Raw genomic sequence first — 27,580 nt, forward strand, 5'->3', positions numbered from 1 at the left:
ATGCCTTTTTATAATCCAATAATTTAATTCTCTTTTACGTGCGTCTTCCTTCTTGCAGACCTTTCTATATAAGATTCTTTCCCTTGCAATCTAGTGTTATTTCTTAATGCTCATAATGCAGAATGCAAGGAGAATCTTGTTATCACTTTTTGTTTAATCCAATACTTTTGTCTTCTTGTACTTCATATTGCTTGCAGAATTCATGGTGGACCCTTTTGTCACGTTTTGCTTAATCTAATATTTTGGTCTTTTGTACTTCATCTTTCTTGCAGAAGGCAAGACGGACCCTTTCCATGGGAGACGATCACCTCCTCTGTGTACCAGGGGAGCCCAATTCCATCGATGCAGTGAAGGAAGAGGATGAGCAGCCAAGTGACTTGCCGTCAGAGAACAACTCTGTCAACAACAGGCAAATGGGAGGCCGTAAACCCAGGAATATGTAAGTTGAGATTTTAGTCTTTCTGGGCTTGAAGACCTTCAGGGAAGGGAGTTTATCCGTTTAGTGATGGAATAAACCATTAGTGATTGTAGAAATTTGACATGATGAAGTGGTGATTATACCCACCTAATAAAACCTGCCTCAATATAGCGTCCATCTTTTTCATAGATTGTTTTCTCTAGAGACAGATATACTATATCAAATGCAATAAAACGCATAAGAGTCATGATCATTTATTGCAAGATATGATTTGCACAAATTGCTCTGAAATACGATCCTTTTCTGGAGGTGGCAGTTCCTTAGATTGATGGGTGTGGATCTTGATTGCCTTTTTGCATGCAGAACCTGTATTTATTCTGAATGTTTAGCCCTTTCAGATGTCATAAATATTTTTGTCTGTTTATGTGTGAAGTATGTGTGTTCACGTTTGGGGCGTATCCATTGCAAGAGTGAAGAGGGCGCATCATCAAAACTTATAGAGGGTGCATTTTTTCCTCCCCAGGGAATATTATTTTGCTAGCATCAATCAGTGAAAGTGCAAGGAACACTGGCGTGAAGCTGTGATACACTGTTTGTTATTCGAAGATGAATCTCTTTCTACTATTTGGATTACATCAATCATGAATTGTTATCATTTGCTACAAAAATAAAAATATAAGTATGAAATAGCCTATGGAATGAAATTGTAGATATTGCACACCCTCTCTCCTTCATTATTGCTGAGCCTTTGTCGAAAAAGAGCTGGATAAATGATTTGTTTGTAAAAAGGCTGTTACATCTTTGGGTTTTTATCTGCTTTAATCACATTGCTCTTGCCACATCAGCTGCTGATTTTGACGTTAACACAAATTTGTGCAACATGGCAGATTTTAGAATTTTGAAAAATTCATGAGAATTCATAAAGCCAAAGCGATGGAATCAAGAAATAAAAATCACTCGGCGAGATAGCAGGGAGGTTTTCTATTCAGCGAAATGAGTACGCCCTCGTCATTGTCTCTGCATCAGACCTCTCAATTCACCGACACAGTTCCGCCCTTTGAAGAAAACACTTGCTCATTCTAACCACTAGAGGGCTCTTTACAGGATAGCGTTTCATTACCAGCGGTGAAATTGTATATTCCTCATTCAGAAGGTTGACCTTTACAATGCATTGATCTCGATGACAAAAGTAGAAATAAACCCTTTGTCTTTGACTGAATGTACGTACAGGCAACCCCTTCTTCCTTAAAAACAGGGCACCTCGAGAAACTGATGCTATCTGATGTCATGAATTTATATATAGAAGAAGGTGTTCGTGAGAATCGTGTGTTGGTATTGGTGACTAATCGATAAGAATCATTCATGTCTGGTTTCCTGTGCGTGGCGATGATGATAATGCAGATTCTGAGAGAGGGTCCAGACTATAAAGACTGCAAGCCTCAGTTTGGTGTTAAGGATTGGGGTCAATATCAGGATGCTGAAATAATTTTTTATTTTTTCTTGTTTTAAGAATACCTCTTTTAGCACTGTGTGGTTCTATGGTACCTTGTTCATGTCAGGGCAAGGTGTATTTTCTATCGTAAATGGTGTCTTTAGGAAGGAAGGTTATTTCCTCTGGAACGTTTCAAGGGGCATCAATGCAATTATTGATGCCCTAGGCATGGAGTGGACGATTGCACACAGACTTCCCCCAATGTTCATACCATTTCTAACAAGCCCATTTATCAACCTTTTCAAGACATGATACCTTGTTCCTATATTAGGGCAAGGTGTTTTTTCTTTTGTAAAGGGTGTTAAAGTTATTTCCTCTGGAACATTTCAAGGGGCATCAATGCAATTATGGCCCGAGGCATGGAGGAGGTGATTGCCTCCATTGCCTCATTGATCAGGCCTCAATGAACATTACAACTACGGGGTCTGTGTGCAGTTTTTTACCTTTACCGTAATCTATGTACATGTGGGTGCAAATAGCTGGAAGGGGATTATGTATAGCACTTGTTGAACGACAATATGCAGCTGACTCCAATACCTAATAATCGCAAACGGAGAAATCGCCCGTTGGCAATGCATTATGGATCAAAACACATTTCTATTTTTTCTAACCTTGTATCATCTCCTTGAGGTTTTTAAAGAATAGTTCAAAAACAAATTGTTGTTTAAAAAACTACACTTTGGGATCGATTTTAGTCCTTCCTATACTGGAACTAAATAATGCCAATTTTTATAATTTTTTTTATAATTATCTACTTTGGGGTGAACACAAATTAGCAGAGATAAAACACAATTTATAAGGTTCAATTTGTAACTATAGCGAATTCAGCCAAGGGTGCTTGTCATGCCTTCGAGGTAATTTCCATCATGCATTTCTCTATAATATATGACAGGTAACTCACCGTCCTTGGATTTATTTCATAATTCAGAGCGTTAACAAGAAGTGACCGATAACGTAATTAGGAAAAGTGGAATTGTTTGGCGTTTTGCGGTGACACGTCTTTGGGGTCAGCACTGCACTTAGCAGCTGAGTGTATATATCACATCCAAATAGAGTTGAGGACTGCCATCAGGAAGTTGTTGGTTGGTTTCTTAGAGAGAACTCAGCGAGGCTAGGGTTAAGGGGGAAAATTCACAAGACTTGCAGCTCAAAATGTTTACTGGACATGAAATTATTTTACAAGACCTGAAACAAGAACAAAAATATAGATTGATGTAGTAATTTCACTGAAGTAAAACCATAAATGGCATTTTATCATCCATAAAAAACCATCACCCAGGGACTCTCAAACCCTCGTTGAGCCAAACTCCATCACCTTCTTGGAGTATCAATAGACCATTGCACAGGCAACTATTGCTGAGGTAAACCAATAGAAGCGTGCACGCATGTATGTGCCGCACAACTCTCAGCCAACGAGGGCGCTGAATAATCTTGTGACATATGCAAGACGGAAGACGGGAGAAAAGCTATGAGAGAAAAAAAGCAAAGCACACGAAGCAATGACATAACTGTAAAAGTAATTTGTTATTAGCTTAACCCTAATTAACCACCCCGTATTCTTCAAAACCTATAGTTGTGTTTGATTCCTTTAGACTGAGGACTGCACTAGTAAACTGATTATGCATAATACCCTAACCATAATCAGGTCAATTCAACAGTTTGCGTGTTGTGATACCATATGGTGTCAGGTTTTGTGTTTTTTCGAGTAAGAAAGGTTCCTAGAAATTCACTTTAGGGAGATAGATTTTTTAATACTTTTGATAAGTGCAAGTGCAGTACAACTGTAACATAATCTCTTATGTCAGGAAATTGGGTTATTTGACTGATATTCGGACAGCCATTTGATATATTTCAATATAAAATGTACTTTTCCCAAAACCAGGGTTTACAAAACATATTTAAGAAGTAACACCAAAGTAAAAAGTACAATACCTAGAACAGAAAGGTAGGGTCTAAATAAGACTTGATGGTTAGAAGAAAGGTAGAAAGACAATAAAATAAGTAATTTGCAGTGACACAGTGTAGATTTATCTCTTTTGTATCATCTTTAGTTCTGAGAAAGACTGAAATGTTTCAGACAGTGTACGCCTCTCTTAATATTTATGCATGACGTCATAATTCTTACCCAAAATGAGGCATGCACGTCCCCCACCACTTGTAGTGGCTGCGCCCATCGCCTCGATTTGGGTTAGCATTGTGACGTACCTCATGCATAAATTTAAAGAGAGGCGTATACTCTGTCTGTTGCCATTTCTCCTGACGATGATCAGAATATACTGGCTGAAACGTTTGTTCCTTGGTTCTTCTTAGAACCACATTACTCAAACAAATTAAGCAAGAGTACCAACCACCTTTTGATTTCTGATTGCTGAATCTTTCAGCCAGTGATTATTTTTCAAAAGCTGTCTTTGTGTTCATTGTTTTATATAAAAAAAAGTCTTTCGAGGAAAAAATTTGACCTAATTCTTACAACTACAGGAAGTACAAATGACATATGTAACCAGCATTATAAATAGAATTGATATAAATTAAATATTAGCAAGCACTAGCTGACGTAGTAAAAGTAGCCTATCAGTGAGCGGTTACTAAGGGGGAGGCATGGTAACCACCCTCTTCAACTATTTCTTCCTTGATTCCGGTGTATGTCTATCCTCTACAGCAAACTCAATCAAGGACCCATTTCCTCGCGACGTGTTTTTCATGTTTTCCTGTGAAATCATTTCCTGTGTTGGATATTGCAGAGGGATATTATCCTCATCAGTTGGCAACCTGTCTCTTTTAATGTGGTATGATTTGTGTTCAATCAGTGCTGATAGCTTTAGTTGAATGTAAATTATGCTCTTCACAACCACCTCGATTTGAGTTTTTAATGGGTTTTTCCTATTCTTTGAAGATAATGTGAAAAGAAAAGGCTGATATGTGCAATTTTAGGTGTTTTTGTTTTAACTTATTGCTGGTTTTTCATTGTGCATTCTCAAATTTTTATAAAGATTTTATTGAAAACTTACTTGCAATTCGGCTGATGCCAGGACTTGTAAATTTTGTAATAAACCATTCATTTATTCATTCATTGATGATTTATTCATGAAAAATGTTCCATGGCAGCCAAATGCTGAATTGCAGACACTTTGTACACCGAAATGAGTAGAGAAATGCTATAATCTTGGCGATGGGGATTTAAATATAGGTCACGCATGTTTATAACAAAAGTTTTATAAGGGTTATCAGAGTGCCTCGTTGTACATTCTGTACTGAAGTTTCTGACTAATAATAACAAAAGTATAAATTTATTATGAGCCAGCCGTCGATTTCACAAAGAGTTAGGACACGTCTTATCTGGAGTTAGGATGAGACTTACGTAGGATTAATCTTGCGGTCTGCATGCTATAGTGCATGGTTGGTACTCGTCCTAAGTCCTAAGATTAGTCTTAAGTTAGGAAGAGTTTTGTGAAATCGGCGGCTGGTCTTCATAAATGACACTCTTGGTGCTGAGTTTACAAATAAGGTGAAAGTTGTTAAGGATGATTTCACGGATGAGGCAACTTGGTGAGGTAGAACTTATTGTCTACGTTTTCACAAAGAGCCACATATCTTTAAATGACAAAATATTGTCTACAGGAGGAAGAGGTCTTTATCTCCTTGCAATTTGCATTTTACGTTTCACTAAGAGCCACAAGCCCCCAAAATGCTTTGCAAAACATAGCAACAGAAGAGCGCATATGTTAATACTTGCATTTTGCATTTTCAAGAAAAGCCACAGGGCCCTGAAATGAGTTGTCAAACATTGTAACAGAAGAGAGAAGAGCGTAGGCCTAAATAAAGGTCAATTTGTTTTTCAGGTCCTAGAAGACCGACTGATTTCAGTGTGCACGTGATCGCGTGACATGTGCGCCCCTTTCCCATGTAAAAACACATTTTTCAGTTGGGTATTTAAGTAGGTCATCTCACTTTTGAGGTTTCACAAAGAGATGCTTCTTTGACTAGTAATATGGCAATCAGCCAATTTATTCAAACAAATTAGTGAGTCAATGGAGAGGTTAAACTTATACAGAATCATATGAGAGGTCTTTAATTGTAAACTGTAGTTTTTAGATTGCAGATGTAGTTTTGATCCAATAGTTTGAACAATTGAACATAATTGTTTGAATTATTGTTATTCAAAAACACAAGCCTGCTGAACTCGTCCAGTCATAAGTTAATTGTCCAGACACTAAAATCACTAGTGTCAGGCTTGTGGTCCAGTTAAAATTTCTAGCCCTGATGAAGTCTGGTTTTCTTTGTATAAAGCTGGAGCAGTCAGGCCTGTATAATAGGCCTATTAAAAGGGAACCAAGACATTTTCCTGTTGGTAAAGGGCACCCTACGGTGTATAAGGAAATTGTAAATTTCTACTGAAGCATTTCAAGGGCACCAAGGCAGGAGGGCATGGAGGCAACGTGGAGTATTAGGCCTGAGCAGTTATGACATCATTGTCGTTTAGCAGCAATCTTGATGAAAATCTGGAACGAGATGGAGGGGAGGCGAGTTGTAATCATGATGGAAATCAACAATATCTGATGAACCATTCAGTGATTTGACTTTCATAGTTGACTTGGCATTTCTGTGACCCACTGATTAAATTTCATTTTGTGTATCTTAGTGAGGAGAATCCCAGCTAGCTTCTTGAAATTAAAAACGCAATAAGTGACTTTTCCTTTTTCTTTTCTTTTTTTCAGCGGTTTTATTCAGTGCACTCACCTATTGTATTATTTTGCTTTCTATTGCGTTGAATATACAGCTTCACTCATTCAGTATAGGCCTACTGAAGCAATTAAACAACATAATAATAACTGTGGATTTGAAAGCTACTTCTCAAATCTGCGCAATATGTTAAATCTGGACAAGCAAACAAAGATGGCCGAAGGGGTTGTCATTGTCTTTCAAGAAAAAATGAAATTATTTGGTTGTTGCTATAGCAACAGCGTAATATAGCCGCTACTAGTAAAGTAGATTCTCTAGCCAGTGGGTTCTACTATACATGGGGTCATCAAGTTTGAAAATTTTCCTTTTCAGAAAAAGATCACCAGCCTTAATTTCAGGTTTTGTTTTGGGTTTTCCCCTTTTTGTCAAGGAACTAAATTTTGAAAACAATATTTTATCTGCTTAAGTGGTTCAAATGAAGGATTTGTAAGCCAAACCCGTATTTTTATCCAAAACATGCTTGTTTAGTGGTTATATATATGTTGTTATTAAACCTTATATCACAAGGGACACTTAAAAGCACCTGAAGATGTTTAGAGAAGACAATTGAGAAAGGTTTTAGATGTGGGAGGAAAACCCACTCAATCCGGTTGGGACTACAAACCTAATCCACATGCTAGGCTCTGATCCGGGATTTCAAACTGGGAGTCTTAGAGGTGAAAGGGAAAGAAAGAAACCACTGAGCCAACCTGAAATTGAACGATTCAATTTAATACAGTATTGAAACAAACAAACTATCATTTATTGTTTTAGAGTTGGAAATATACAGCGCTCTTATTACATAAAAGTCTTTACAGGAGAGAATAAAAGGCCCAATATTACTCTTTACCAGTAATCACCTACGTCATTGTAGGCAGTTTAAATAAGGCATAAAATTCATAAACGAATAGAGTGGCTTATGAAACAGGTTTTTTTTTTTTTTTTTTTTTCAGTCTTGAAGATCCTGTAGAAAAGTTAATGCAGATTGCTTTAGTTATTTGCCCCTATACTGGTAATTGATCATTTATCTCTGCCCTGCTCAGATGACAGAAACCTTTTTTCATCATTTATAAAATAAAATAAAAATTGTGAAGACCCTTGGCAGAATACAATTTTCTGGAGTGAAAGACCTTTTTTACATAAGTAATAAATTCATAGCCTCTGGGGTAGTTCTGAGTCAGTTAAACCTGAACCATGGAGGAAGGTTTCTTCCTTCTTGCCTAAACGACTCTTTTCTTCTCATTGAGGATATCGGTGGCGCCTAACTGAGAAGCCTGTGACAATGATACCGTTTTTACTGTGTTGATATCCACAGGGATGTATTGACCATAACACCTTAATTGGGCTTAAGTTTTACCCAGATTGGAACCTGTTTCTCTTAATGAAGATGCCCAATTGGGAAATCCTTTCGATGAAATCTGCTTCATTATGAAGTTAATAGGAATGCACTACTTATAATAGCCCAATTGGGAAAGATTGACCTTTACCCAGATTGGGACACGTTTTTACCTTCACAGACTCTTTGAGTTTCCCAATTTGTATTTTCCAGAAATTCAATTCTATTTTTAAAGTAATGTCCTTAGAATCGGACAAACACCATCAAGTAGAAAAATGTCCGTCCCTTTCAAACGGGTCTTCCTGTAATAAGGTTTTTATTCACCAACCTTAATTAATTACTTAATCTTCATCCTCAATGACTCTTTTCTGTTATAGTTTTGTTTCTTCTGGTTTTGTAACCTTTTATTAATTGAGGGACAAAAATGCAGTAACTTCTAAACAACCACACATTTGTATTCAGAACCCAATTGTGTTGTCTACCTGAGATATTATGTTTAAGACTTTGTTTGTGCTTGTGGAGTAATCACTTTACTTTGAAGATACCATCGCCACAATGAAACCTTGACTTGACTAAGGAAAGATAACAAAAGTTCTCATAATGTTTTCTTGTGAGGAACTATGAGTAGGCAACTCAACGTGATTGGCAGAACCTCAGCAGTTAATCTGCCATGAATCTGGAAACACTGGTACTTGCACTTTACACTGTCCCTTATATTGAACCACATTTTTGTTTGCATTTTTTTTTTTTTTTTTTTTTTTTCCGCAAAAACAATTGTTGAAAGTGATTGAATACTCATAAAAATAAAATTCATAAAAGATCAATTGCTCTCATTCCAAGAAACAGAAAAAGATGTATTTGTGATACTAAAACATGAAAATTAACAACTCATTAAACACAAGTGAAGATGATTACGATTTAAATGAATTCAAGACGTTGTTAGACCACCGCCAAGCCCTGCCGTAGAGTTTCTAAATTGAGGCCATCCGGTCAAAAATACATTTTGGTTGTGTACCGGCAAAGTGCCATCTCATTACGTAAGGTAATGAAAGCGGAGTGGTGTATGGCGAGGGTCAGATGGACTCCTTATAAGGTTTTGTGTAAAGGGACCTGACAGACTTGGCTGATCTGAATTTCTCATCTCAAAGAGGCCACTCAGCAGAATACTAACGAGAGGAGCTCCTTAGTGTGTGGGGAGAAAATCAGTCCAATTGGGTCTTCATTCTCATAACTCTTGTAATGGGACCTCAGGACGGTCAAGAGATGCTGTACCGTCTTGATTTGAGAGGAGACGTAATCTAAGCTTTGCCAAGCAAAGCGTGACCAGACCTGATGTCCCTGGGGAAAATAAACTCTGAGCAAACTTAGACAGGGGGATACGACACCGTGAAAAAACCCTGGCCTAGATGTGGGAAAAACAGTATTTTCTGAAATCGGACGAGAGGGACTGGGGTGAGATTGTTTCTTCACCCGTTCCCCCCTTGGAATTACAACGGCATCATGATCAGGTGATATGCGATAACGTCTGCAGACACGGTTACAAATTAGCTTTTGTATTGTATTTGTTATTCAGAGTGAGAAGAATGTGGTGAAGAAAAAAAATCATGTCGGAGGAGGAGGGTGCGAAGTTTCAGGTGAATTCAAGAAAGGTGTGAAAAGGGTTGTGAAGGGAGAATAATGAGTGTTTTTTTATGTTGAGAGACGGCAGGATAAAGCGGACTGATGCCATTGATTTGCCCATCACATACAGACTATGGTTCAGTGGTGAGTCGTGTAACCTAATGGATTCACACGGCCCGGTGTAGCATAGCACGTGCCCTTCCTAGCATCGGTGACGTCTACTCATGGATTGATTATAAGGTGGTCCATAGTCTCGGGTTGCAGCATTTGAAACAAACATGCTGGGATGTGTGGGCATGTACAGTAGTGTCTCCTAGCAAAGTTGTGATTTCGCTAAACCTGCCTCCGAGAACCTCGGGTCACTCCCAAACTCTTTTCATTTTGACAAGAGAGGATGCTATTGATCAACCTGCTTTAAGACTTTTAAAGACAGTTTCTTTTTCTTTTTTGCATAAGTAGCTGTGCTTTATGTTTTGTCCTGCTTTGTTGTCCGACAGTGCCCGGGATTTAAAGGACAAGATGCGTTTCTTGAGGAGGCGTCATACAGACAGCTCGCTACGAGACACGGCGGATAAACTGGACTGCGAGAAATCATCCCTAGTACAAGATTCAACAGAGTCCGACGTCAGAAAATGGTCAGACTGTTTTGAAAATCTTCTCCATGATAAAAGTGAGTATCAGATATTTTTCTTTAATAAGTGCTTTTCAAATAACTTTAACTTAAATATTTGTCCGCGCTTATCTGGAACGCTTTGAGAAACATACAAATAGATGAGTTCATCTGAGGATTTTTTTTTTTTTTTTTAACACACAAAAAAAACAAAAATATTATCAAAAGGTACATACATCTGTGTAAAAGCATTACATTGAACAGTCAAGCTATCTAGGCACATGCAATGTTTTGTAACAGATTTTTTAAAACATGTTTGATGGAAATTACTACTCTTTTTCAAAATATCCTTTCAAGATATCTTTTCATAGGAACCAACAGTTGCTTGTTTTGTAGTTTTTTAATCATGCTTTTATCTCATGAGCCGTGACTGCAGCGTTAAAAGCAAACACAACTTTGTAAAAACAATAACACCAATTCCTTTTCTTTTTCTTTTCTTTTTGTCATTCAAAGGACTTTTATTTAGTACAAGTACAAACTTGATTCAAAGGAAACTTTAAGATTAGAAGATTTTTTCTTATTCATCATACAGGTCTTAAGTGACAGCCACGCCCTTTCTACTTTTTTTCTATCAAACGATACATTATTATTATGATAGAGAGCATATTTTTCATCTTTTTTTGTCCAAATGTTACCAAAATGTGGATGGGTTTAAGAATAATCCCCTGGCTTTGGTCAACTGGGAATTGATTTTTGTTATTTCTGTTGCATACAGCGTTCATGTGATGTAGACATTAAGCCTCTTATCTGCATGTCCATTGAGCTTGAGTGACATTCAGCCGATTGGATAATCTTGTGCTCACAAAGCTGGTTTTCTTCCAAAAATACATCCTTGCTAAAACTTCCCTTTCCGATACATCAAATCACTATTTTTTGTCGTGGTGAACAGTACAGTGCACTGACTTCAATCATATTGTGAGTTCTTTTGTCTGAGCTATGCAAAAGTGTCTTCAATTTTAAATGAATTTGGGTTGAATAAAGAAATGTGACTACAAACGGATTTGAACCAATGGTCTCTGGACCAACTAAGCGTTGTTACCCTATGTTGGCGGTCTCCCTATTTTGTTTGGGGTGGCAGTAAGAAGCTATACATGTACAACCTTTAGCAGACATGTAGCAAGAGGTCTCACCCAAGCATCAATACAACTTTAGGAAACAGCAGCCAGGGGAACACCTTCAGGGAACTTAACTTTTTTTGTTTGAGATATCAGATAATAAACCCCTCAAGGGAAACTGACTGGTTAATTTTGTCTTTTGAGGATTGTGGGATGAACAAAGAAAAAATTGACTAGAGCAGGATTTGAACCAAATACCTCTGGATTATTGTGTCGGCGGTCAACTAATTTTTCCTCTTTAACCCCAGATCAACATTGGTATTGCATTCGGGCACTGTGACAAAAACTATTCAAGGAAAGTCTTGACAACAACATCTTTCCAACCATAAAAACACCTCCCACCCTGAGATAATGTTTGTGTCAACTGAGTAAAAAAAAACATGTTTGTCTTAAAAATAAACATCTCAAAGTCATTGTCAGAATTTAAAGTATTTTCATAAAGTTGTTTTTCTTTTTACTTCTCGGTGTCATAAGGGAAGTGCAACGTCAGCGTTTAAGTCTCTTCTATAAAAAAAAAACTCTCACTCTGATTTGAAAAGGAGATAGCAACGTTAACAAAAAATATTTGTGTGCATAATTTCAGCCAAAACTGTCTTGAGTAATCATCCATGGATGAGAAAACAACAATTGAGGGGGAAGAAAATCTTTTTGCGAGTAAAAACTGAAGGAGTGAATTTTAATCTTCAAGTGCCTCGGGTGGATGAAATTTCAGTCAGACTTGGACATGAAAAGAGTTTTACCTGGTGAGGGAAGAGTCTTGATCGGGTATCATTGACTCAGCAGAAAGGTCTTTGTGCTGAATTATTTGATTTTATTTCTGCTGAAAAGAATTGGTTTAAATCTACTTGAAATAGGCAAGGAGAGGAAATAAGGTATTTCTGCAATTTTAGGTGTAGTCTTGACATTTGCAGTTACCTACATGTATTACCTCTTCTGTAAATGTTTTGTATGTAAGTTAATCGCAAAGAGAACAATAATTACTTTAAAATTACATATTTATGGCGATTTACAGGAAACAGTGTTCTGAGAAATGTTTTCTGTTATTAGTTATTGTGCCCTGTGGTCCTGAGGAAATAATTCAGTTTAATCGCTTTACTCATTATTTAGGCTTGGCTTCCTTTAAAAGAAAAAAAAGGAAAAAAGGAATTGGACTTGATAGGTTCAGTTGTGATATACAAATGTGGAGACGATCGATTGATAGTTCCGAATCAAACTAGCCAGACACAGGAAGAGAGTTTAGCGAGCCGTTACTTTATATCCTCAGAATTCTCAGCCAGAGAAAACCTTAGCTCGAGCCCCACACTGTCGCTCTTGTTGTATAGATGGTCACATGATCAAACGGAATTGAGTTAGGTATAAATCAATAAACCTAATTCTATTTAGGGAGGCTGTTCCGTCTGTTTTTAACGCATTTAGGTTTGTTTTCCCTTAAAACGAGAGGACAAAAGGAATTCGAAGGGCATATAAAACTCTCTTGGTGTTCAGAATATCTTGGGTTGGATAACTTAATAAACATACCGGAGTCACCATAACCTACAGTGGTAGATCACTGCCCACTTAATAAGTCGCACACAAGGAGCAGTCACTGTGTGGACATTACCATGTTCTGTACATTTAAGGAAAGTCCAATTCTTCAACACTGTAAATAACACTGTGTGGACGTAGGTAAGTCCACATAGTGTTTCAAGTCTCTTCATTCTGAAAAAATATGCATAATTTGAAGAAAAATAATATAAATCAAGAAATAAAGGTTTTACTTAGAATTTTTTTTTTTATCAAACAAATACTTTACATACCACTGTCGATCAACGAACTTGTTTAACCAGGAGCTTTTAAAAATGCAAAAAAAAAAAATAATTAAAAATAATGAAATACATACAAATTACATTATTATTGACCTTACAGTTCTGGGTCGAAGATTTCAGGGTTAGCAATTCAAGTGTGAATGCATGCACATGTAGTTCAACCACATATTCCCAGGGGTTTCCTTGGAAATTCCCAGGGATTTGCAAGGAATTTCCCAGGGATTTCCCAGGAAATTCTTCCAGTGTGAAAGGGGCTCATTATTGCCTATCGAAAGACAAGGTGTAATGAGATTATAAATAGATGCATTTACCTCTTAATGAGATTGAGAGAACAGACCCATGTGACTCCTAATTAAATTAACAGTATTCAGTAAGATACCATTGCTGGTGTATGGCTGCTCAGTTTAGCATGCTAAATATAAGCTGACCTTCTCCCAAATTGATTATGCTGTGTGTTCATAACCAAGAATTTTAACAGGAAAAATAGAAACCATCTGCTTGTCTCGTAGGATATTTTGTTTTCTTTTCTCTCGATGGGTTGAAGGGATGGATTCATGCGGAGAAGTAAATAATTGTTTTTAAAACATCCCGAAGGTCCAGATGTGATTTATGGTTTTGCCCTATCACCATGCCCTGCAATATTCCGTACACTTTAATCTTGGAGAGAGCATTCAAATCTCTATAAATATAAGAAAACACACAGACATTGCTGATTTTGTTCATTTCTTTAATCAATTTTTATCAGTAAAATGTCAACTGAAATGACATGAAATAGACAATTTAGTTTTGTGTTTAGAAATTGAGATCCTATGTTAACACACTACATTGGTAAATTTCATGGCTGGTATTTGGTACATTTCTATGCCTAACTAGTGCTTGTAGGGGTGAGATGGAATGAGCTCGGACAATTTTTAATTTCATCATCAACGGTTTAACTTGGCATCCTAAATGTTTTTCTGAGTTTAGCTGGGGAAAAACAAAGTCCAGACAATATTGAACTGACCCACATTTTTTACACAAGGAAGAACATGTTTTGAACATCAGGCTGAGCTTTTCCATATTTTTGAAAATAAAAATAATAATAATAATAAGACTTGTAATGCGCACGTAATCCACCCTGCTGGGTGTTCAAGGCGCAGTAAAACCTGATGGAGTACTAACCCAAGTAAAATGTATTTATTCATGGTGTTAGATCTGTCTGGAGAACATCCTTCTTCAGTTGTTGGTTTTGAATAAGATGAGGAATAATGTTTTTATATTGTCGTTTAGTTTGACATTAAAGGTAGAGTCATACTGTCTCCTGACGATGACTAGAGCAAGCTAGTCGAAACGTTGAGACCAATTTAAGAACTGACTCCGCGGTAGTGCAGTTAATTACAATCCTATAAGCTAAAGTAGTAGTCCCAGCCTATTTTCTATACCTTCTGCCCGGGTAGTAGTTAACCATCAGCAAGCTTTAGACATAAACAAAACTTACTATTTATTTCCTTTATACAGAGTAAATGTCTCTATTTCTAAGGTTGGTACAAGACAACTCTAAACAAACTTCTTAATTTCACTCTTCATGAAAATTCACGCAGCATATTGTGAGTTCATCTTTGTGGGTGTCTGTATCTGGATAGAACGGTGAGGGTTGAGAATGAGTCGTTTGAGTGTCAATCTGTTTGAGTTTTGAGTGTCATGCCGAGTTGCACATTTGTCTTAGTGAGTTCTTGAAGTTAGATTGACTTTAAATAGCGGAAGGTTTTCTTAGATTGAAATGACCCACTGTTTGAGTAGCACAGTTCATGTTTTGGGTTGCACATTTGAAGTGGTCACCATTGAGTTTTACAGAGTAGTTGACAAGGGACTTGTCCTTTCCCCACCCCCTTCTTTCAAAACAAGGTGTCTAGACATGTCGTGATGTTTGTCAAGGAGTTACACATTAGGTTTTAAGTGTGATGCCACATACAATGTCAGATGTACTATTGCAAAAAATGGTATAAACATTTTTTTAAATTTTTTATGGGGTTGAGGGGGGTTATAGATTGAGCTTTTCTTTTTTCCAACCCTTGGTCTCGTGTTAGGGTTTTGTTTTGTATCAGAAGTAGACTACTTGCCGATACTGTTTTTTTCCTCCAAGATGAAGTTGGAGCATTTGAAATTCAAAAAGAATTCCCTGAATGTCAGAATGAAGCCCGACTCGATGGTCAGAAGTTTCCTCCTAGTTTCCCAGATTCTAGTAGCGCGATTGTCCACTAGCGGTGTTGTCAATGCCACCAGGTGAATCTAAGCATCTTAAGTTATTCATGTGTCACTTGCTAGGTCGATTTTCTTCAAGATACACCCCCCCCCCTTCCCCCCAACCTAAGACTTAATTCAGGCCGACCTTGCTTGGAGTCAATATATCGGTCGAGCTAGATGTTAATGAATATTCACTGAAATTTTTTGCCGGCGGCTTAGGTAAACCGGAAACAACTCAACCTAAGAGTGTATAAGGTGTCGTGTATAATTATTAACGAGAGTCAAGGTTATACCGGAAATATTTTATCTGCTTGTAGAATTAAGTTAATTAGCTCAAATAAGTCACTTTGTACGATGGAGGCAAATGTAAAATTGGTAATTTAGTATACATGGTGTCTTGAAGGAGCGAGCAGCATCTCATAATAATCTAGCTTTATTCTGAAGACAGTAAGAACATACTAATTGAAAAGTATTTTAACATGAATCTGGGTTCTTTGTGAAATCGGCCTTGGGTCAGTGAAACTCAGCAACTTCACTATGGAGGTAGCTTTCGATCATGGTCATAGCCACTTCCACATCTTTCAAGATACATACTGGCTTTGTGAAAATTGTAAGAAGAAATTCTCTCCACGCTCGTCTTCAAGTCTCATTTTCATGAAGAGAAGGAGAGTTGGAGGTCAGGCTTTCCTAGTGCCCTAGCCAAGCCTCCCAGTGTGGCCGGCATCAACACAATAATCACTGAAGCATTTGATAATATTAAGGTGTCGCCATGTACTGAATTATTGATAGGCAATGGGGTGCAGGATATGACAAGCTACTAGTACAACACTTGTATTCAGCAGAGAGGCACAGAATGACGTGAGCAACGGTAATTAAGCGAAAAGCGTTAATTACGATGAGTGTCTACCTGTCATGTCTTTAGCGATTACTTGCGTGGCGGCGTCCCAGACGGACAATGCAGTAAGATGACATACAGAGTACTCAGTATTACTGTCTCTCGAGGCTTTCCTGATTGGGGATCATAAATATCTTCATTGGGAGAAAATATTCTGTTTAACCCGTTTGGGTTAGTTTCTTGTCACTCCAAGGTTCCCTGATGGGGACCAGGAATATCTTCATTAAGAGAAAATGTTCAGTTTATCCCGGTTCAGATAGTTTGTCAGAATTTACTGTCACTCCAAGGTTCCTTGATCGGGACCAGGAATAATCAGTTTATCCCAACCAGGATAAACTATTCCAGTAAATAATATAAGAGCTTGATTCTTGCATCACTAGATCTTCCTTAAGAAAAGAATCTGAGGGGCCCCTTCACCTTCCTCTTCAAACAAACTCTTTATTTTAAATTTATGGACATAAAGCTTCTAAATTTACTCCATTACTATAAGTCACAAGTGTTTATAAATGTCTACCATATTTCATTATTTTTGGAATAATTTTAGCGGTACCTTTCCAGTAGATGATCCTATGATTATTTACACAGGTCTTGAGATATTTTAAAAGAGTATAAGTCTTGGTTTAAATGATAAGCTTAGACACATAGCTATTTCTTATATGATCCATGCAGTCTACTTAGGGATGTTTTTATAACCTTTACGTGCCAGGTTTTGGTTTGAGACCGGAGAGAGATAGATGTATGAAGAGGTTGATTATGAAGTGAAGGGACTGTTTGTTTTTAGGCTACGGTATGGTAGCTTGAGACGTAGACTTTGTTTGTCTCTGAAAGATTGATTTGAGGTTCGGATAAGTGCTTCTTCTGGAGGAGTGTACGGTTAGGAATAGAATATGATTTGAATTAATGGTTAAAAAGTTCAGTTGACGTAGTTGTTTAGGAATAGAATATGATTTGAATTAATGGTTAAAAAGTTCAGTTGACGTAGTTGTTTTTGTTGGAATTTTAGATGGGGTCAAATTGAAATCAAATTAAACAAGAAAATAGAATTAGCTAACTAAAAGGACCTATGGTATAAATGCAAGAAATAATTAATTTAAGAGAAGAAGTCAAGTGGAAAAACGTTAATAGAGAGAGAGATGCAGAAAGTACACAGAAAAAACCCATAATAATAACAGAGAAGGGGTTTGGAGAGAAGGGGCTGTTTTGGCCACAATTAGTTGGAAACACAAAAGACATTTAATCAAAACTGCCAAAAAAATGAATGGCCTGACGTTTTGCCCTAGCAGAGTCTTTCTTGAAGGTAAAAAGATGTACAAAATATGTGAGTGTTTTGTGTTGCTGTGACGTAAGGACGTCTTCATACTCCCCTGTATTGTTATAGGGTTTCAATCTTCAATTGTAACATTTGACTCCTCTGGGAGGGAATCTTCACGCAGCTTTCTCGCAAGATAAGCCAGTCTTCAACCATGGTCAAATTAATCTAGACCCTGTGTCCCTGGACAGTGATTAGTGTTTGGGAAAAGATTAAACAGGAAGGTTTCAAGATTCATTAGTAGGGGCACTTTAATAATTATTTATTCTAAACCCAAATTACCTTTCCATGGCTATGTTAATAAAAGTAATTATTATGAAACTCATTAAGTGTATAATAGATGTTAATTTTGCATCGGGGATGCATAATGATAATTAAAATCCAATCGTTACCCGCTGCCAAAACATAGGATTCGAACTGCCTCTAGCTACCGGGCAACCTCGGTAGTCTAGTTGGTAAGACACTGCTCTAGGATTGCAAGGGTTGTGGGTTCGAATCCCACCCGAGTAACATGCCTATGATATTTTTTCACAGGACTCAGGAAAATACTGAGTATACAGTGCTAACACACAATGGTGTATCGTTAAGAACTAAAATTAATATTCTTTATCCCCGATGCAAATTTAACATCTATTATAAAAATAAAATCGTTGCGGTTGCTTACACATTGGAATCTAGCTGCCTCTAGCCACTGAGCCAGCTCGCTGGTCTAGTGGTGAGATATCTGCTCTAGCAATGCAAAGGTGATTAGTTCGAAGCCCTCCTGAGTGATTTGCCTGTGGATTTACTCACGGAAGTCGGGGAAAAAATAGCTCCTATTCTTCGCTGTACATTTTTTCTAAATTTTTCATTGATCTACTCATTTTAGCACCGAGAATAGTTCCCAAAAGCTCGTTGAAATCTACAGGGGTTTGAATATTTAAAAATTTCATTTCGTATCTACTTAAATTCGGTGCCTAGTTACGACGTTTCTGTCAGAATGCCTCTTACCCTCTCTTATTGGGGGTTGACTCGGATATATGAGGCGGCCATTGGCATTGATGATGATTAGCCGAGTGTTCTTCAGACTAATAGATAATGTCTTATTATAAAGATAATGAGAGTTCTTCGACGCCATCTCAAAAGGTGAAAGTACATAGGAGCAGGCAAGACGCATTGCTGGCTAATACATTTAGCCTTGCACTGTGCAACTGGAATAATTTTGAAATCAATGATGTGCGTAATGTTATCAATTAAGCCATGCATCTCAAAGATTAATTAACCTTAATTAGTTTCTGTTATCATTAGTAAAGGTCAATAACGTACAGGTGTACTCAGGGTCCTCCGCCAGGTTTTTTTGTCAAAACTGGGGGGCATTCTGGACCGGAAATCTTTGGATGTTTGGCCAAAGCACGCTGAATTGAAATAGTGTTGTCAAAATAATTTCTACTTGGTGTCTTCAAATGTTTTCTACTTTATTTTTTTGCCTGTGTCCGCATGCAATTTGTACATAGCAGCATTGATAGCAGCCAATGTGGAGAACCTTTGTGTTTATCATATTATTTTTGTTATCCTACATATCAATTGTGATGTGTAGCCTTCTTTGTTGGATATCCCGTATACTAGTATGTACATAGCACTGATAATCTTAAAAGAGACCAATCTATTTTCCCACAAACCACATTTTGGTGCCCTTTTCATAACCATGTATTCAGGTTGGGTTCAGGTTTACACTGGTTTGCCTCTTTGCAGCCAAGTACTCGATATTAAAATAAAGGTGCCTGAAGCTGAAGCTCAAGCCATGATTTTGAAAAAAGCTTTGGAGTACAATCAATTGGATCAATAGATACTGCCATGAGTATCTTGTTGAGGTTGTCCCTGAATGTGGGGGTGGAAAGAAAGCTTCAGGGATCAACAAGAGATGATAGATTGCCTTTTTAATGAGTGATTGTGCGAAATATTTCAATATTTCAATATACCAGTTATATAAATAATCTAGACAAATTTTTCAATGCCATTCAAACTGATAGACTCAAGTTTACAGAGTTAAGCACAAAAATGAGCAAAGCACCAAATGTACTCCTGGTAAGCACATTTTGTTTGCTTATCAGTAGTTTGTAACCTGCCAGGGTAAACACCAGGGCCCAATTTCATGGCTCTGCTTACTGCCAAATTCTGCGCTTACGCTCACGATTCAGGCTCCATCTGATGTTCAAACCACCATCGCATGCAAAATATACGCTGCTCTAAAAATTCACAAGCTTGAAGGCCAGTTCCACTGCATACCCAGCGCCTGGAGCCCAAGTCATTGACAGAGCCCAACTCACGTTTTGATTAAGGCCCTCTGGTCCTTGTTTAATGGTTAGTTTGAGCATGTCTACGCCATGACATAAATGTGGCGGCCATCATCACATGACCTGCTCTCAACCAATAACGACACAGGATCTATGCGCAACGTGTCATTTGACCATAGACTGATGGCGACTTCAAGTAGGTTAAAGTCGTCAGTATGACACAAGCTTCAGTCGTTGTTAATGACATGCATATATCTCCTGGGCTAACCGTTGATGAAGCCAGTTAGGCAAAGTCACGTCTACAGTGCCTACCATGCCTACCGGCAGACACGCTACTTCTTACAAAGCATCTATCCCTAGACGTAAGGTCCTAATTCATTCAGACCCAATAAATTCTACTCAATATCCTATTCCTTATTCAGCTCTTGTCATACCTCGGGGGAGGGGGGAGTTCTACTTCCCCCACCCCCTTCACTGAGATGGCTTGCTAATGAAGTCAAGTCTGGCAATCACTTTCTTATAAGAAGAATCATGTGCAGTTTACTGTATGTAGTATGAGAATGACGAGGTGAAGGAGAGGGGGCACTCATTTTTACTTTTTTTTTTCCTTTTTTTTCTCTTCGTCCTTCACCTTCCAAAGATTTTTTCAAGCCAGATGTCACGATCCACCTTGAATTACAATTTTTACCACAATTTTTACCACAATTTAAATATAGATTATAAGAATATGAGAGTGATGTGCTAATATTTCTCTTGGGAGCAGAATTAAGAGATGGAGAGGATCTTTTGTATCTTCCAGTCATTTTGTCTCCTTATCAAGTCTTAAATCAAGTCAGGTTACAGAGATGAATAACAAATTAACTAAAGGGAGGGTCCAACAGGAAGCATATTGATGGAGAAAGAAGGTTCTGAGATGCCCTAGTTTTTAAATGAATAAGGAGGGGAGAGAGTCTTGACAAAGCATCTAAGATGCAAACAAGTCAATATTTCCATGGCAATCCACTTAAGTCATCTTCAGTGGTGTTCTCATCTTCACTAAATCCTTGTTGTGACTTCTTTCATGAATGTATGATGAAGGAAATCATATAGTCATTATGATTCCTTCCATTAGACCAACTTTCATGAAAGTTTAATTATCATTGCAAAACACAAATGCACTGGTGAAGCTATTATCTATAAGTAGAACTTCATTACGCAATATTAATGAATACTTAGAACCTTCCATTCAGATCAAAATTACATCCGCAGCAACAAGCCTATAGTCATATCTCAAGCTGTTTCTAATTATAGTCATAAACTGAAAACCTGAAATATTCATTCCAGAGTTGTTTTTCAAGAGCCATATAAACCATTCTTAGTAATAGGAATAGTAATAAAGACTTATAATGCGCACATATCTTAGTTATTTTGGGATTTTTATGAGCAGAAATATCTGTTGAGTCTCTTCGCAAGCTTGCATATCATATCTTTGGAAGGGCAAATCCATTTTTGTTTTGCCAAGGCACTTCTGTTTCTTAAAGTTTCTGAAATCTTAAAGTTTATGGAGACATTTTGAAGAGGCACCAAGGAAGGCATGGGGCAACAGAGGTCATGGCCCCTGGCTGCCCTGTAATTTCAGGTCTGCCTCTCTGCAATGCTTCAAGTGAATAATTGTACTATAGCAAAGTAATCATGAACATTTATATAGCACTTCATACACAAGGTTTCTAAACGCTTCACAATTAATTACAAAAACAAAGTCTTAATGAACATCAAAGAAAGAGCAATCTTAAAGCAATCCGATCTCAAAATCCGAGCAATGTAGCCATTTCGAGTTTACATAAATTTCTCATTTTCAATGAACCATTTTTTTCTTTTGCTCTCTATATCTCTATAACCACCCCCATCTTCTCCTTCTCCTACCCCCACCCCTTCTACAGCTGGCTTAGAGGCATTCAGAAAGTTCCTACAGACAGAGTTCAGCGATGAAAACATAGAATTCTGGCTGGCTTGTGAGGAATACAAGACTTTGAACACTGAGGTGCTGACAAGTAGAGCTCAGAAAATATTTGAAGATTATGTGACAATACAGGCCCCTAGAGAGGTAGGTTGCTATGGTTACTCGGTTTGGGTTTTAAAGTTTGTATTATTTAGTGACCAGACCCCAACGCATGGCACTGCTAAGCACAGAATTCTACACTTACAGGGCACTGTGTAGCGTGTGATTCTATGAAGCGTAAGCGCAGAATTCTGTGGTAAGCAGTGTGATGATATTTGCCCCAGTGCGGCCCCAGTTTCCACTCCACCCCAGTTAATGTGTGATGGGGGTAGTCATATGGAATGAGGCACACTGCCCCAAACCTTGGCTGCACATTCAAGTAAAAAGGGACACAAGAAACAAAAAATAAACACTCCTTTGATAACATTTCCAAAAATAGTCAGTATCTCCCACTAAAATGAGTGGACTATAAAAGTGTTGTGTCCGTGGTTAAATACAAGTGCGCCCTCTAGTGTTAAGGGTTTTGGGGTTACGCCATCTTGGATGGTAGAGTTGTTTTACATGACATGAAGTGAACATGATAGCATACTGTTAACTGACTTCTCTGCGTCCTTGTGAATTCCTATCTGACTACACTACAAAAAGGAATGCAATTCTGTTTCCTTTTCAATTTATAATAATACACGCAACTGACAAGCACTATACAAGCCTATGTCAGGTCTTGAACTTCACTCTTGATGGGGCATGAACATTTCATAAAGAAAATGTTAATTTTTTATTGGAACTTTGCAGAGGGCCAACATTTAAAAGCACAGGACACCGCAGCAATTGCTGTGGATGCTGTGGGTTGTTTCGAGGCCTGTTAGGTAATGTATTTTATTTTTGATATTTTCAGGTAAACCTTGATTCTAGAACGCGGCTTGAAACAACGGCCAATGTGAACCATCCAGATGAAAACACCTTCGATCATGCCCAGAAACGGATAGAAGCTCTTATGGAAAAGGACTCTTACCCACGATTCTTGCGCTCGGAAATCTACCAAAAACTTCTAAAGGAGTTCCTCAAGAAATCCAAATGAAGCTTACTCGTCTTATTCTTCGTAGACTTTAAAATGTTAAACGGTGCAACTGGAATTATGTGCAACTACATTTCAACTATTGGTTTAGTAGGAGGGGTGATTTTACAACTGTCTGATGTCACCAGCAATTTAGCTGGAAAGTTTTATGGATCAAGGATGCACTACTCGAGAATCGTTGCAATCCAAGGACTGCATCTTCAGTCTTAAGGCTGACTTCTCCAAGTAATCTTAGAAGATAAAGGGGACAGTACTCGCTGTGTGCAAAGTTCCGAATGAAATCTTCTTGTCATTAATGCAACCCTGGATCGAAGGAGATATGAGAACTACCTCTAGCATCGCCAGATTGTCAGCAGTTGCCATGGTAATGACTATACATTCAAAGCCATGACAACTGAGAATTGTGATCTGAATAGAATAAGGATGGTGATATCGCTTACCCCTTTAGACAGCCCCCACCCCCCTTCCCTTGTAGAAACCTTGGTTGACAACAGTTGCACTGTCACTGAAAACAAGACTAAAGATTGAGTCGAGGAAGATGAGACCTCTACTCATCTGTGTTTTAGCATTCAGAATTGTCTGCTTCGGCGTGTATCCCCAGAACAACAAGTAACTAGATAATCGCAGCAGGCAGGTTGATAGGATAAACACAGTGGTTGTTATCATCAGAATGGATGAAGCGGAGAATTAAACGTAATACACAGACCTGAAATTTCATCTCTGAGAGAACATTCTGTTTTTTTTTCTTTCTTTTTCAAAGGGCACATTCATTGGAAAATATTAAAGTCTAGTGGGAACTCTTGTTAGGACACTAAGACCAAGGCAACAGAAGCAGTGTTGTCTTATTCAAGGCCTTGGAGTACAAAATTAAAGTTGCCTTCATGTCGACCACAAGAACCTCGTTAAGAGCTGGTAACCTTCAAGATGTCAGGCAAGGACGACTCCATCCTTTGACAAGATTGGGTTTATTCCAACCATTCTACTTAAATTAAAACAAGAATTAACTAGAAGACAGGTACCACTCTGAAGACAGGTACCACTCCAAATCAATTGATGTAATTCCAGGATGGCTTCAGATTTTCATTTGTAGTTTTGTCTTTGACATTCAGCAGTCAAAGGAATTGCATCAGTGAAAAACTTCAAGAAACATTAAATCTTAATTTCATTGTAAGAGAAATAAGCATGTACAGCACAGTGACAACACTCATACACAGTTTCCATACTGTGTTTCTTACCAATCTTATGAGTTATGAACATGCCGATAAGGCACCCCTTTAAGATAAAGCAATTCTCGCTGACTAAGTCGCCAAACGAACACCGAACAACTTGATAATCAGACAAATTCACTCAACACTCTGACTGGACCGGGAGGAGTGTCTTAAGATCCTCTCACCACCGCCAGGAGACTTCTTAAAGATTTTCCTCAGATTTACAGTCAATTTATGGACTTAAAACGACTGATTTCAGCTAAATCTGCCTTCATCCTTGTCTTAGAGCGGCTTTGTCTCCATCATCTTAAAGCCATCCTGAGCTAACTCTTGATGAGCACTTGTAAGCTTTAAATGAACAAATCTTAAAGATTTTTTTTAAAAGAGAAGTTAAAGTATGTTTTGCATGCGATAAACCTGTCATACCTCCAAGAAAAAATATTAAGATAGGCCTTCTTGGTCTGAAATATATTTAAAGTCTTTGGTAAAATAAGATACTGATTGTTTCAGGGTGTGAAATGGGTACATTTGCCAGCTATAAATCTGTTATAATGTGTGAAAAATAGAGGTTATTAGTTCCACAGGGAGCGTATTTGACAGACAGTGTAGTGCTCGAAATACTGCCCAGCACAAGTTGATAAGAGGGATTCGCTTAGCAAAAATTTATTCCAGCTAAACAGTTTTCGTTTTCAGTATAACAATTTTTAGCAGACGAGGAGGGAAAATAGTATCTGCCCTGTTTTAAAAAGCGTATGCAGCATCAATTGTTAAACCGCATCAGGAAGCTCTCTGACCTTTTCCATGGTCCTTCACCATGACTAGGATCCAGGCAAGTTGTTTGGGAAAGTCCCCCCCCCCTCCTCTGTAAAGCTCAGAATAAATCAACTTGGTAACCATAGTGATATGCTAATTGGAAGGCCTGCGTCATCTCAGAGAGGATTACTTGTTTATATTTCAATCAATGTTGTGTACTCCCTTGGATCTTTTTACCCAATACAACACTGTCTCATCAGAAGTCTGTCTATTTCTTTTGTAGGGGTAGGTGAGAAAAACGTTTTCAGTTGAATAATAGCTCGGCAGTGCGGTGTCACCTCTCTTAAATGGGGTATGAATATTAATAGATGTATAAACCTTAATATTGTGTTGATTTTCCAAGGGTACAAGCTGTGCTTGTATGACATCCTGCTGCGTTATTTTTGAAAAAGGGAACGTGTAACTTTGTTTTTTGTTGGAACCAGTCGATTGTTTTAACCCTTTGTAAAATCAGAATCAAAAACTAACCTGTGAAAATTGGTCCGTTTTTAAGATTACGATTTTTACAGAATCATTGGCCACTGTCATTTTTCAAAGAGCGCTTCACTGTTGAATGAGGTCTAACCATGGAGGGAGGAATGGTCTAACTAAGCAGTTACCTCTCAAGATATTTTAGGCAAGAGACTGTTTTTCTTTGAAATGAAACATATATTCAAACTTCCATAGGTTTGATTTGTGATCTTTGGTTAAATGTTTCTTTAAATCTTTTAAAATTCAATAGATCAAAAAAATAATAGTCATACTATTTTCAAAGAACAAATTATGCACCACTTTAAGAGACGGTTTTCTAAAACAACAAGATTAATACAAACTGTGTTCTCTTTTTTGAAATCCACCATTATGTCTTGACACTTTGTGGTTCTGCAGTTATGTGATCAATGGACACCAATTAATTAGCAGGTGACTTTAATGAATATGCGTTCGTAGAGAGCAGGTGATTCTTTTGCTGAGTGTCAGTAAACATCCACAAGAGACCTCGGTCCGCTCTGAATTTATCTGCTCTCAAATTTAAAAACATATTTTTTTCTTTATTAGCGAAGGATTTTGTTTCTGAAATTTTGAAAAGGTAATTTCAAATTCAGATTGTTTAATCTTTATCTCGCAATGTACTTGTTTTGTTTTGTTTTGAATGGTTTTTATTTATCTTCAGCCTACATGATTGCCAGTATTACGTAATAATTATTAACTTAACTCTTAATTTTATTTATTATTGCGATTTGGAAAGCTGGGATTTATAATAGTTGGTGCCATTTGATGACAGTAAAAGAAGTATCTACATAAAAGGGGGTAATTTTATTCCTCCACGCAAAAAAAAGTTATTCACGAAAATTCAAAATCTTAATTGCATTTTTGTCTGTACTTGACATCCAATTATGAGGTAATTAATAAAGATCAATTTCAAGAGCTTTGAACTCGGTAATTAAATTTAGTATTCTTATGTAATGAACCATGAACGGATGGTTGCAGCTGTAGTTGATATCTTATGAATAATTAGTGACACATTTAAGAGAGGGAGCGAATAAGGCTCCTTCTAAATTATTCAATTTTTTAAACAAGATTTTTAAATGTGTTGTTGCACCTGTGTTTTCTGCATGGTCAAATGCAGGCCAGGGTGTCATGCAGAACGGAAAGTATTTGCCCAAGCTTCAGTCGGGTTAAAGGTCAAGCTTTGGCTCATTTGGCTGCGGCTATCATTGTGGCTTTCTATACTTGAATTACCTAAAGATAGCCATTGGCCACAGCCATTTATCCAAGATAGAGCTTGGATACAAGTTAAAGACTGCTTTGTTGTTGTGGTGTGTTAGCATCAATGCAGGGTATCCATCTACCTTAAAGGCAGTGGACACTATTGGTAATTGTCAAAGACTAGCCTTCACAGTTGGTGTATCTCAACATATGCATAAAATAACAAACCTGTGAAAATTTGAGCTCAATCGGTCATCGAAGTTGCGAGATAATAATGAAAGAAAAATAACACTTGTCACACGAAGTTGTGTGCGTTTAGATGGTTGATTTCGAGACCTCAAGTTCTAAATCTGAGGTCTCGAAATCAAATTGGTGGAAAATTACTTCTTTCTCGAAAATTATGGCACTTCAGAGGGAGCCGTTTCTCACAATGTTTTATACCATCAACCTCGTCACCAAGAAAGGTTTTATGCCAATAATTATTTTGAGTAATTACCAATAGTGTCAACTGCCTTTAACTCACCGTTATATGTGTCGTCTTTTTTCTTTTGCAGTGAGAAAAGTTGTATAATAATTCCAGACAGTTGAGACACTTTTAACCTTAAAGTATTTTTAGATTTCCTTGTACCTGTATATAATGCGAATAGATAAAATATTATATGAAAGGGTAATAGTGTACAGAGATGATATTGACGTGAATGTTTTCACCTTTTTTATTTCTTGTTTGCAAAGTGTTTGCACCGTGTTCGTTGATTGATGGTTTTAGTGTGGTAAATCCAAGTATCTTTAAGAGATGATGTAATTTCAAACACAAACGATGTTATTCTTAAGAGTTATCAGCTGTTTCCTGAATATTGTTTTTTTCTCTCTCTTTCTCTTCCCGATCTTCCCTTCTTCAAAATCTTGTTGGTATCCCTGCCATAGTGCAGTGTTTCAGGAATTGGT

General features: G+C 37.5%; 1 protein-coding gene across 2 annotated transcripts in view; it reads left to right on the forward strand.

Moving 5' to 3' along the window:
* Positions 1-27,487, forward strand: part of LOC139948080 (uncharacterized) — a 123,443-nt gene extending 95,956 nt beyond the window's left edge. For both annotated transcript variants that reach the window (XM_071946108.1, XM_071946109.1), the window contains exons 18-21: positions 273-439; positions 10,083-10,255; positions 21,795-21,958; positions 22,749-27,487. In XM_071946108.1, coding sequence (XP_071802209.1) covers positions 273-439; positions 10,083-10,255; positions 21,795-21,958; positions 22,749-22,931 — 687 coding nt within the window. In that variant the 3' untranslated portion in view covers positions 22,932-27,487. The remainder of the gene's footprint in view (positions 1-272; positions 440-10,082; positions 10,256-21,794; positions 21,959-22,748) is intronic.
* The last annotated feature ends 93 nt before the right edge of the window (positions 27,488-27,580 follow it).

Source organism: Asterias amurensis, chromosome 15, assembly GCF_032118995.1.
Source record: "Asterias amurensis chromosome 15, ASM3211899v1".
In the NCBI taxonomy this organism is placed as follows: domain Eukaryota; kingdom Metazoa; phylum Echinodermata; class Asteroidea; order Forcipulatida; family Asteriidae; genus Asterias; species Asterias amurensis.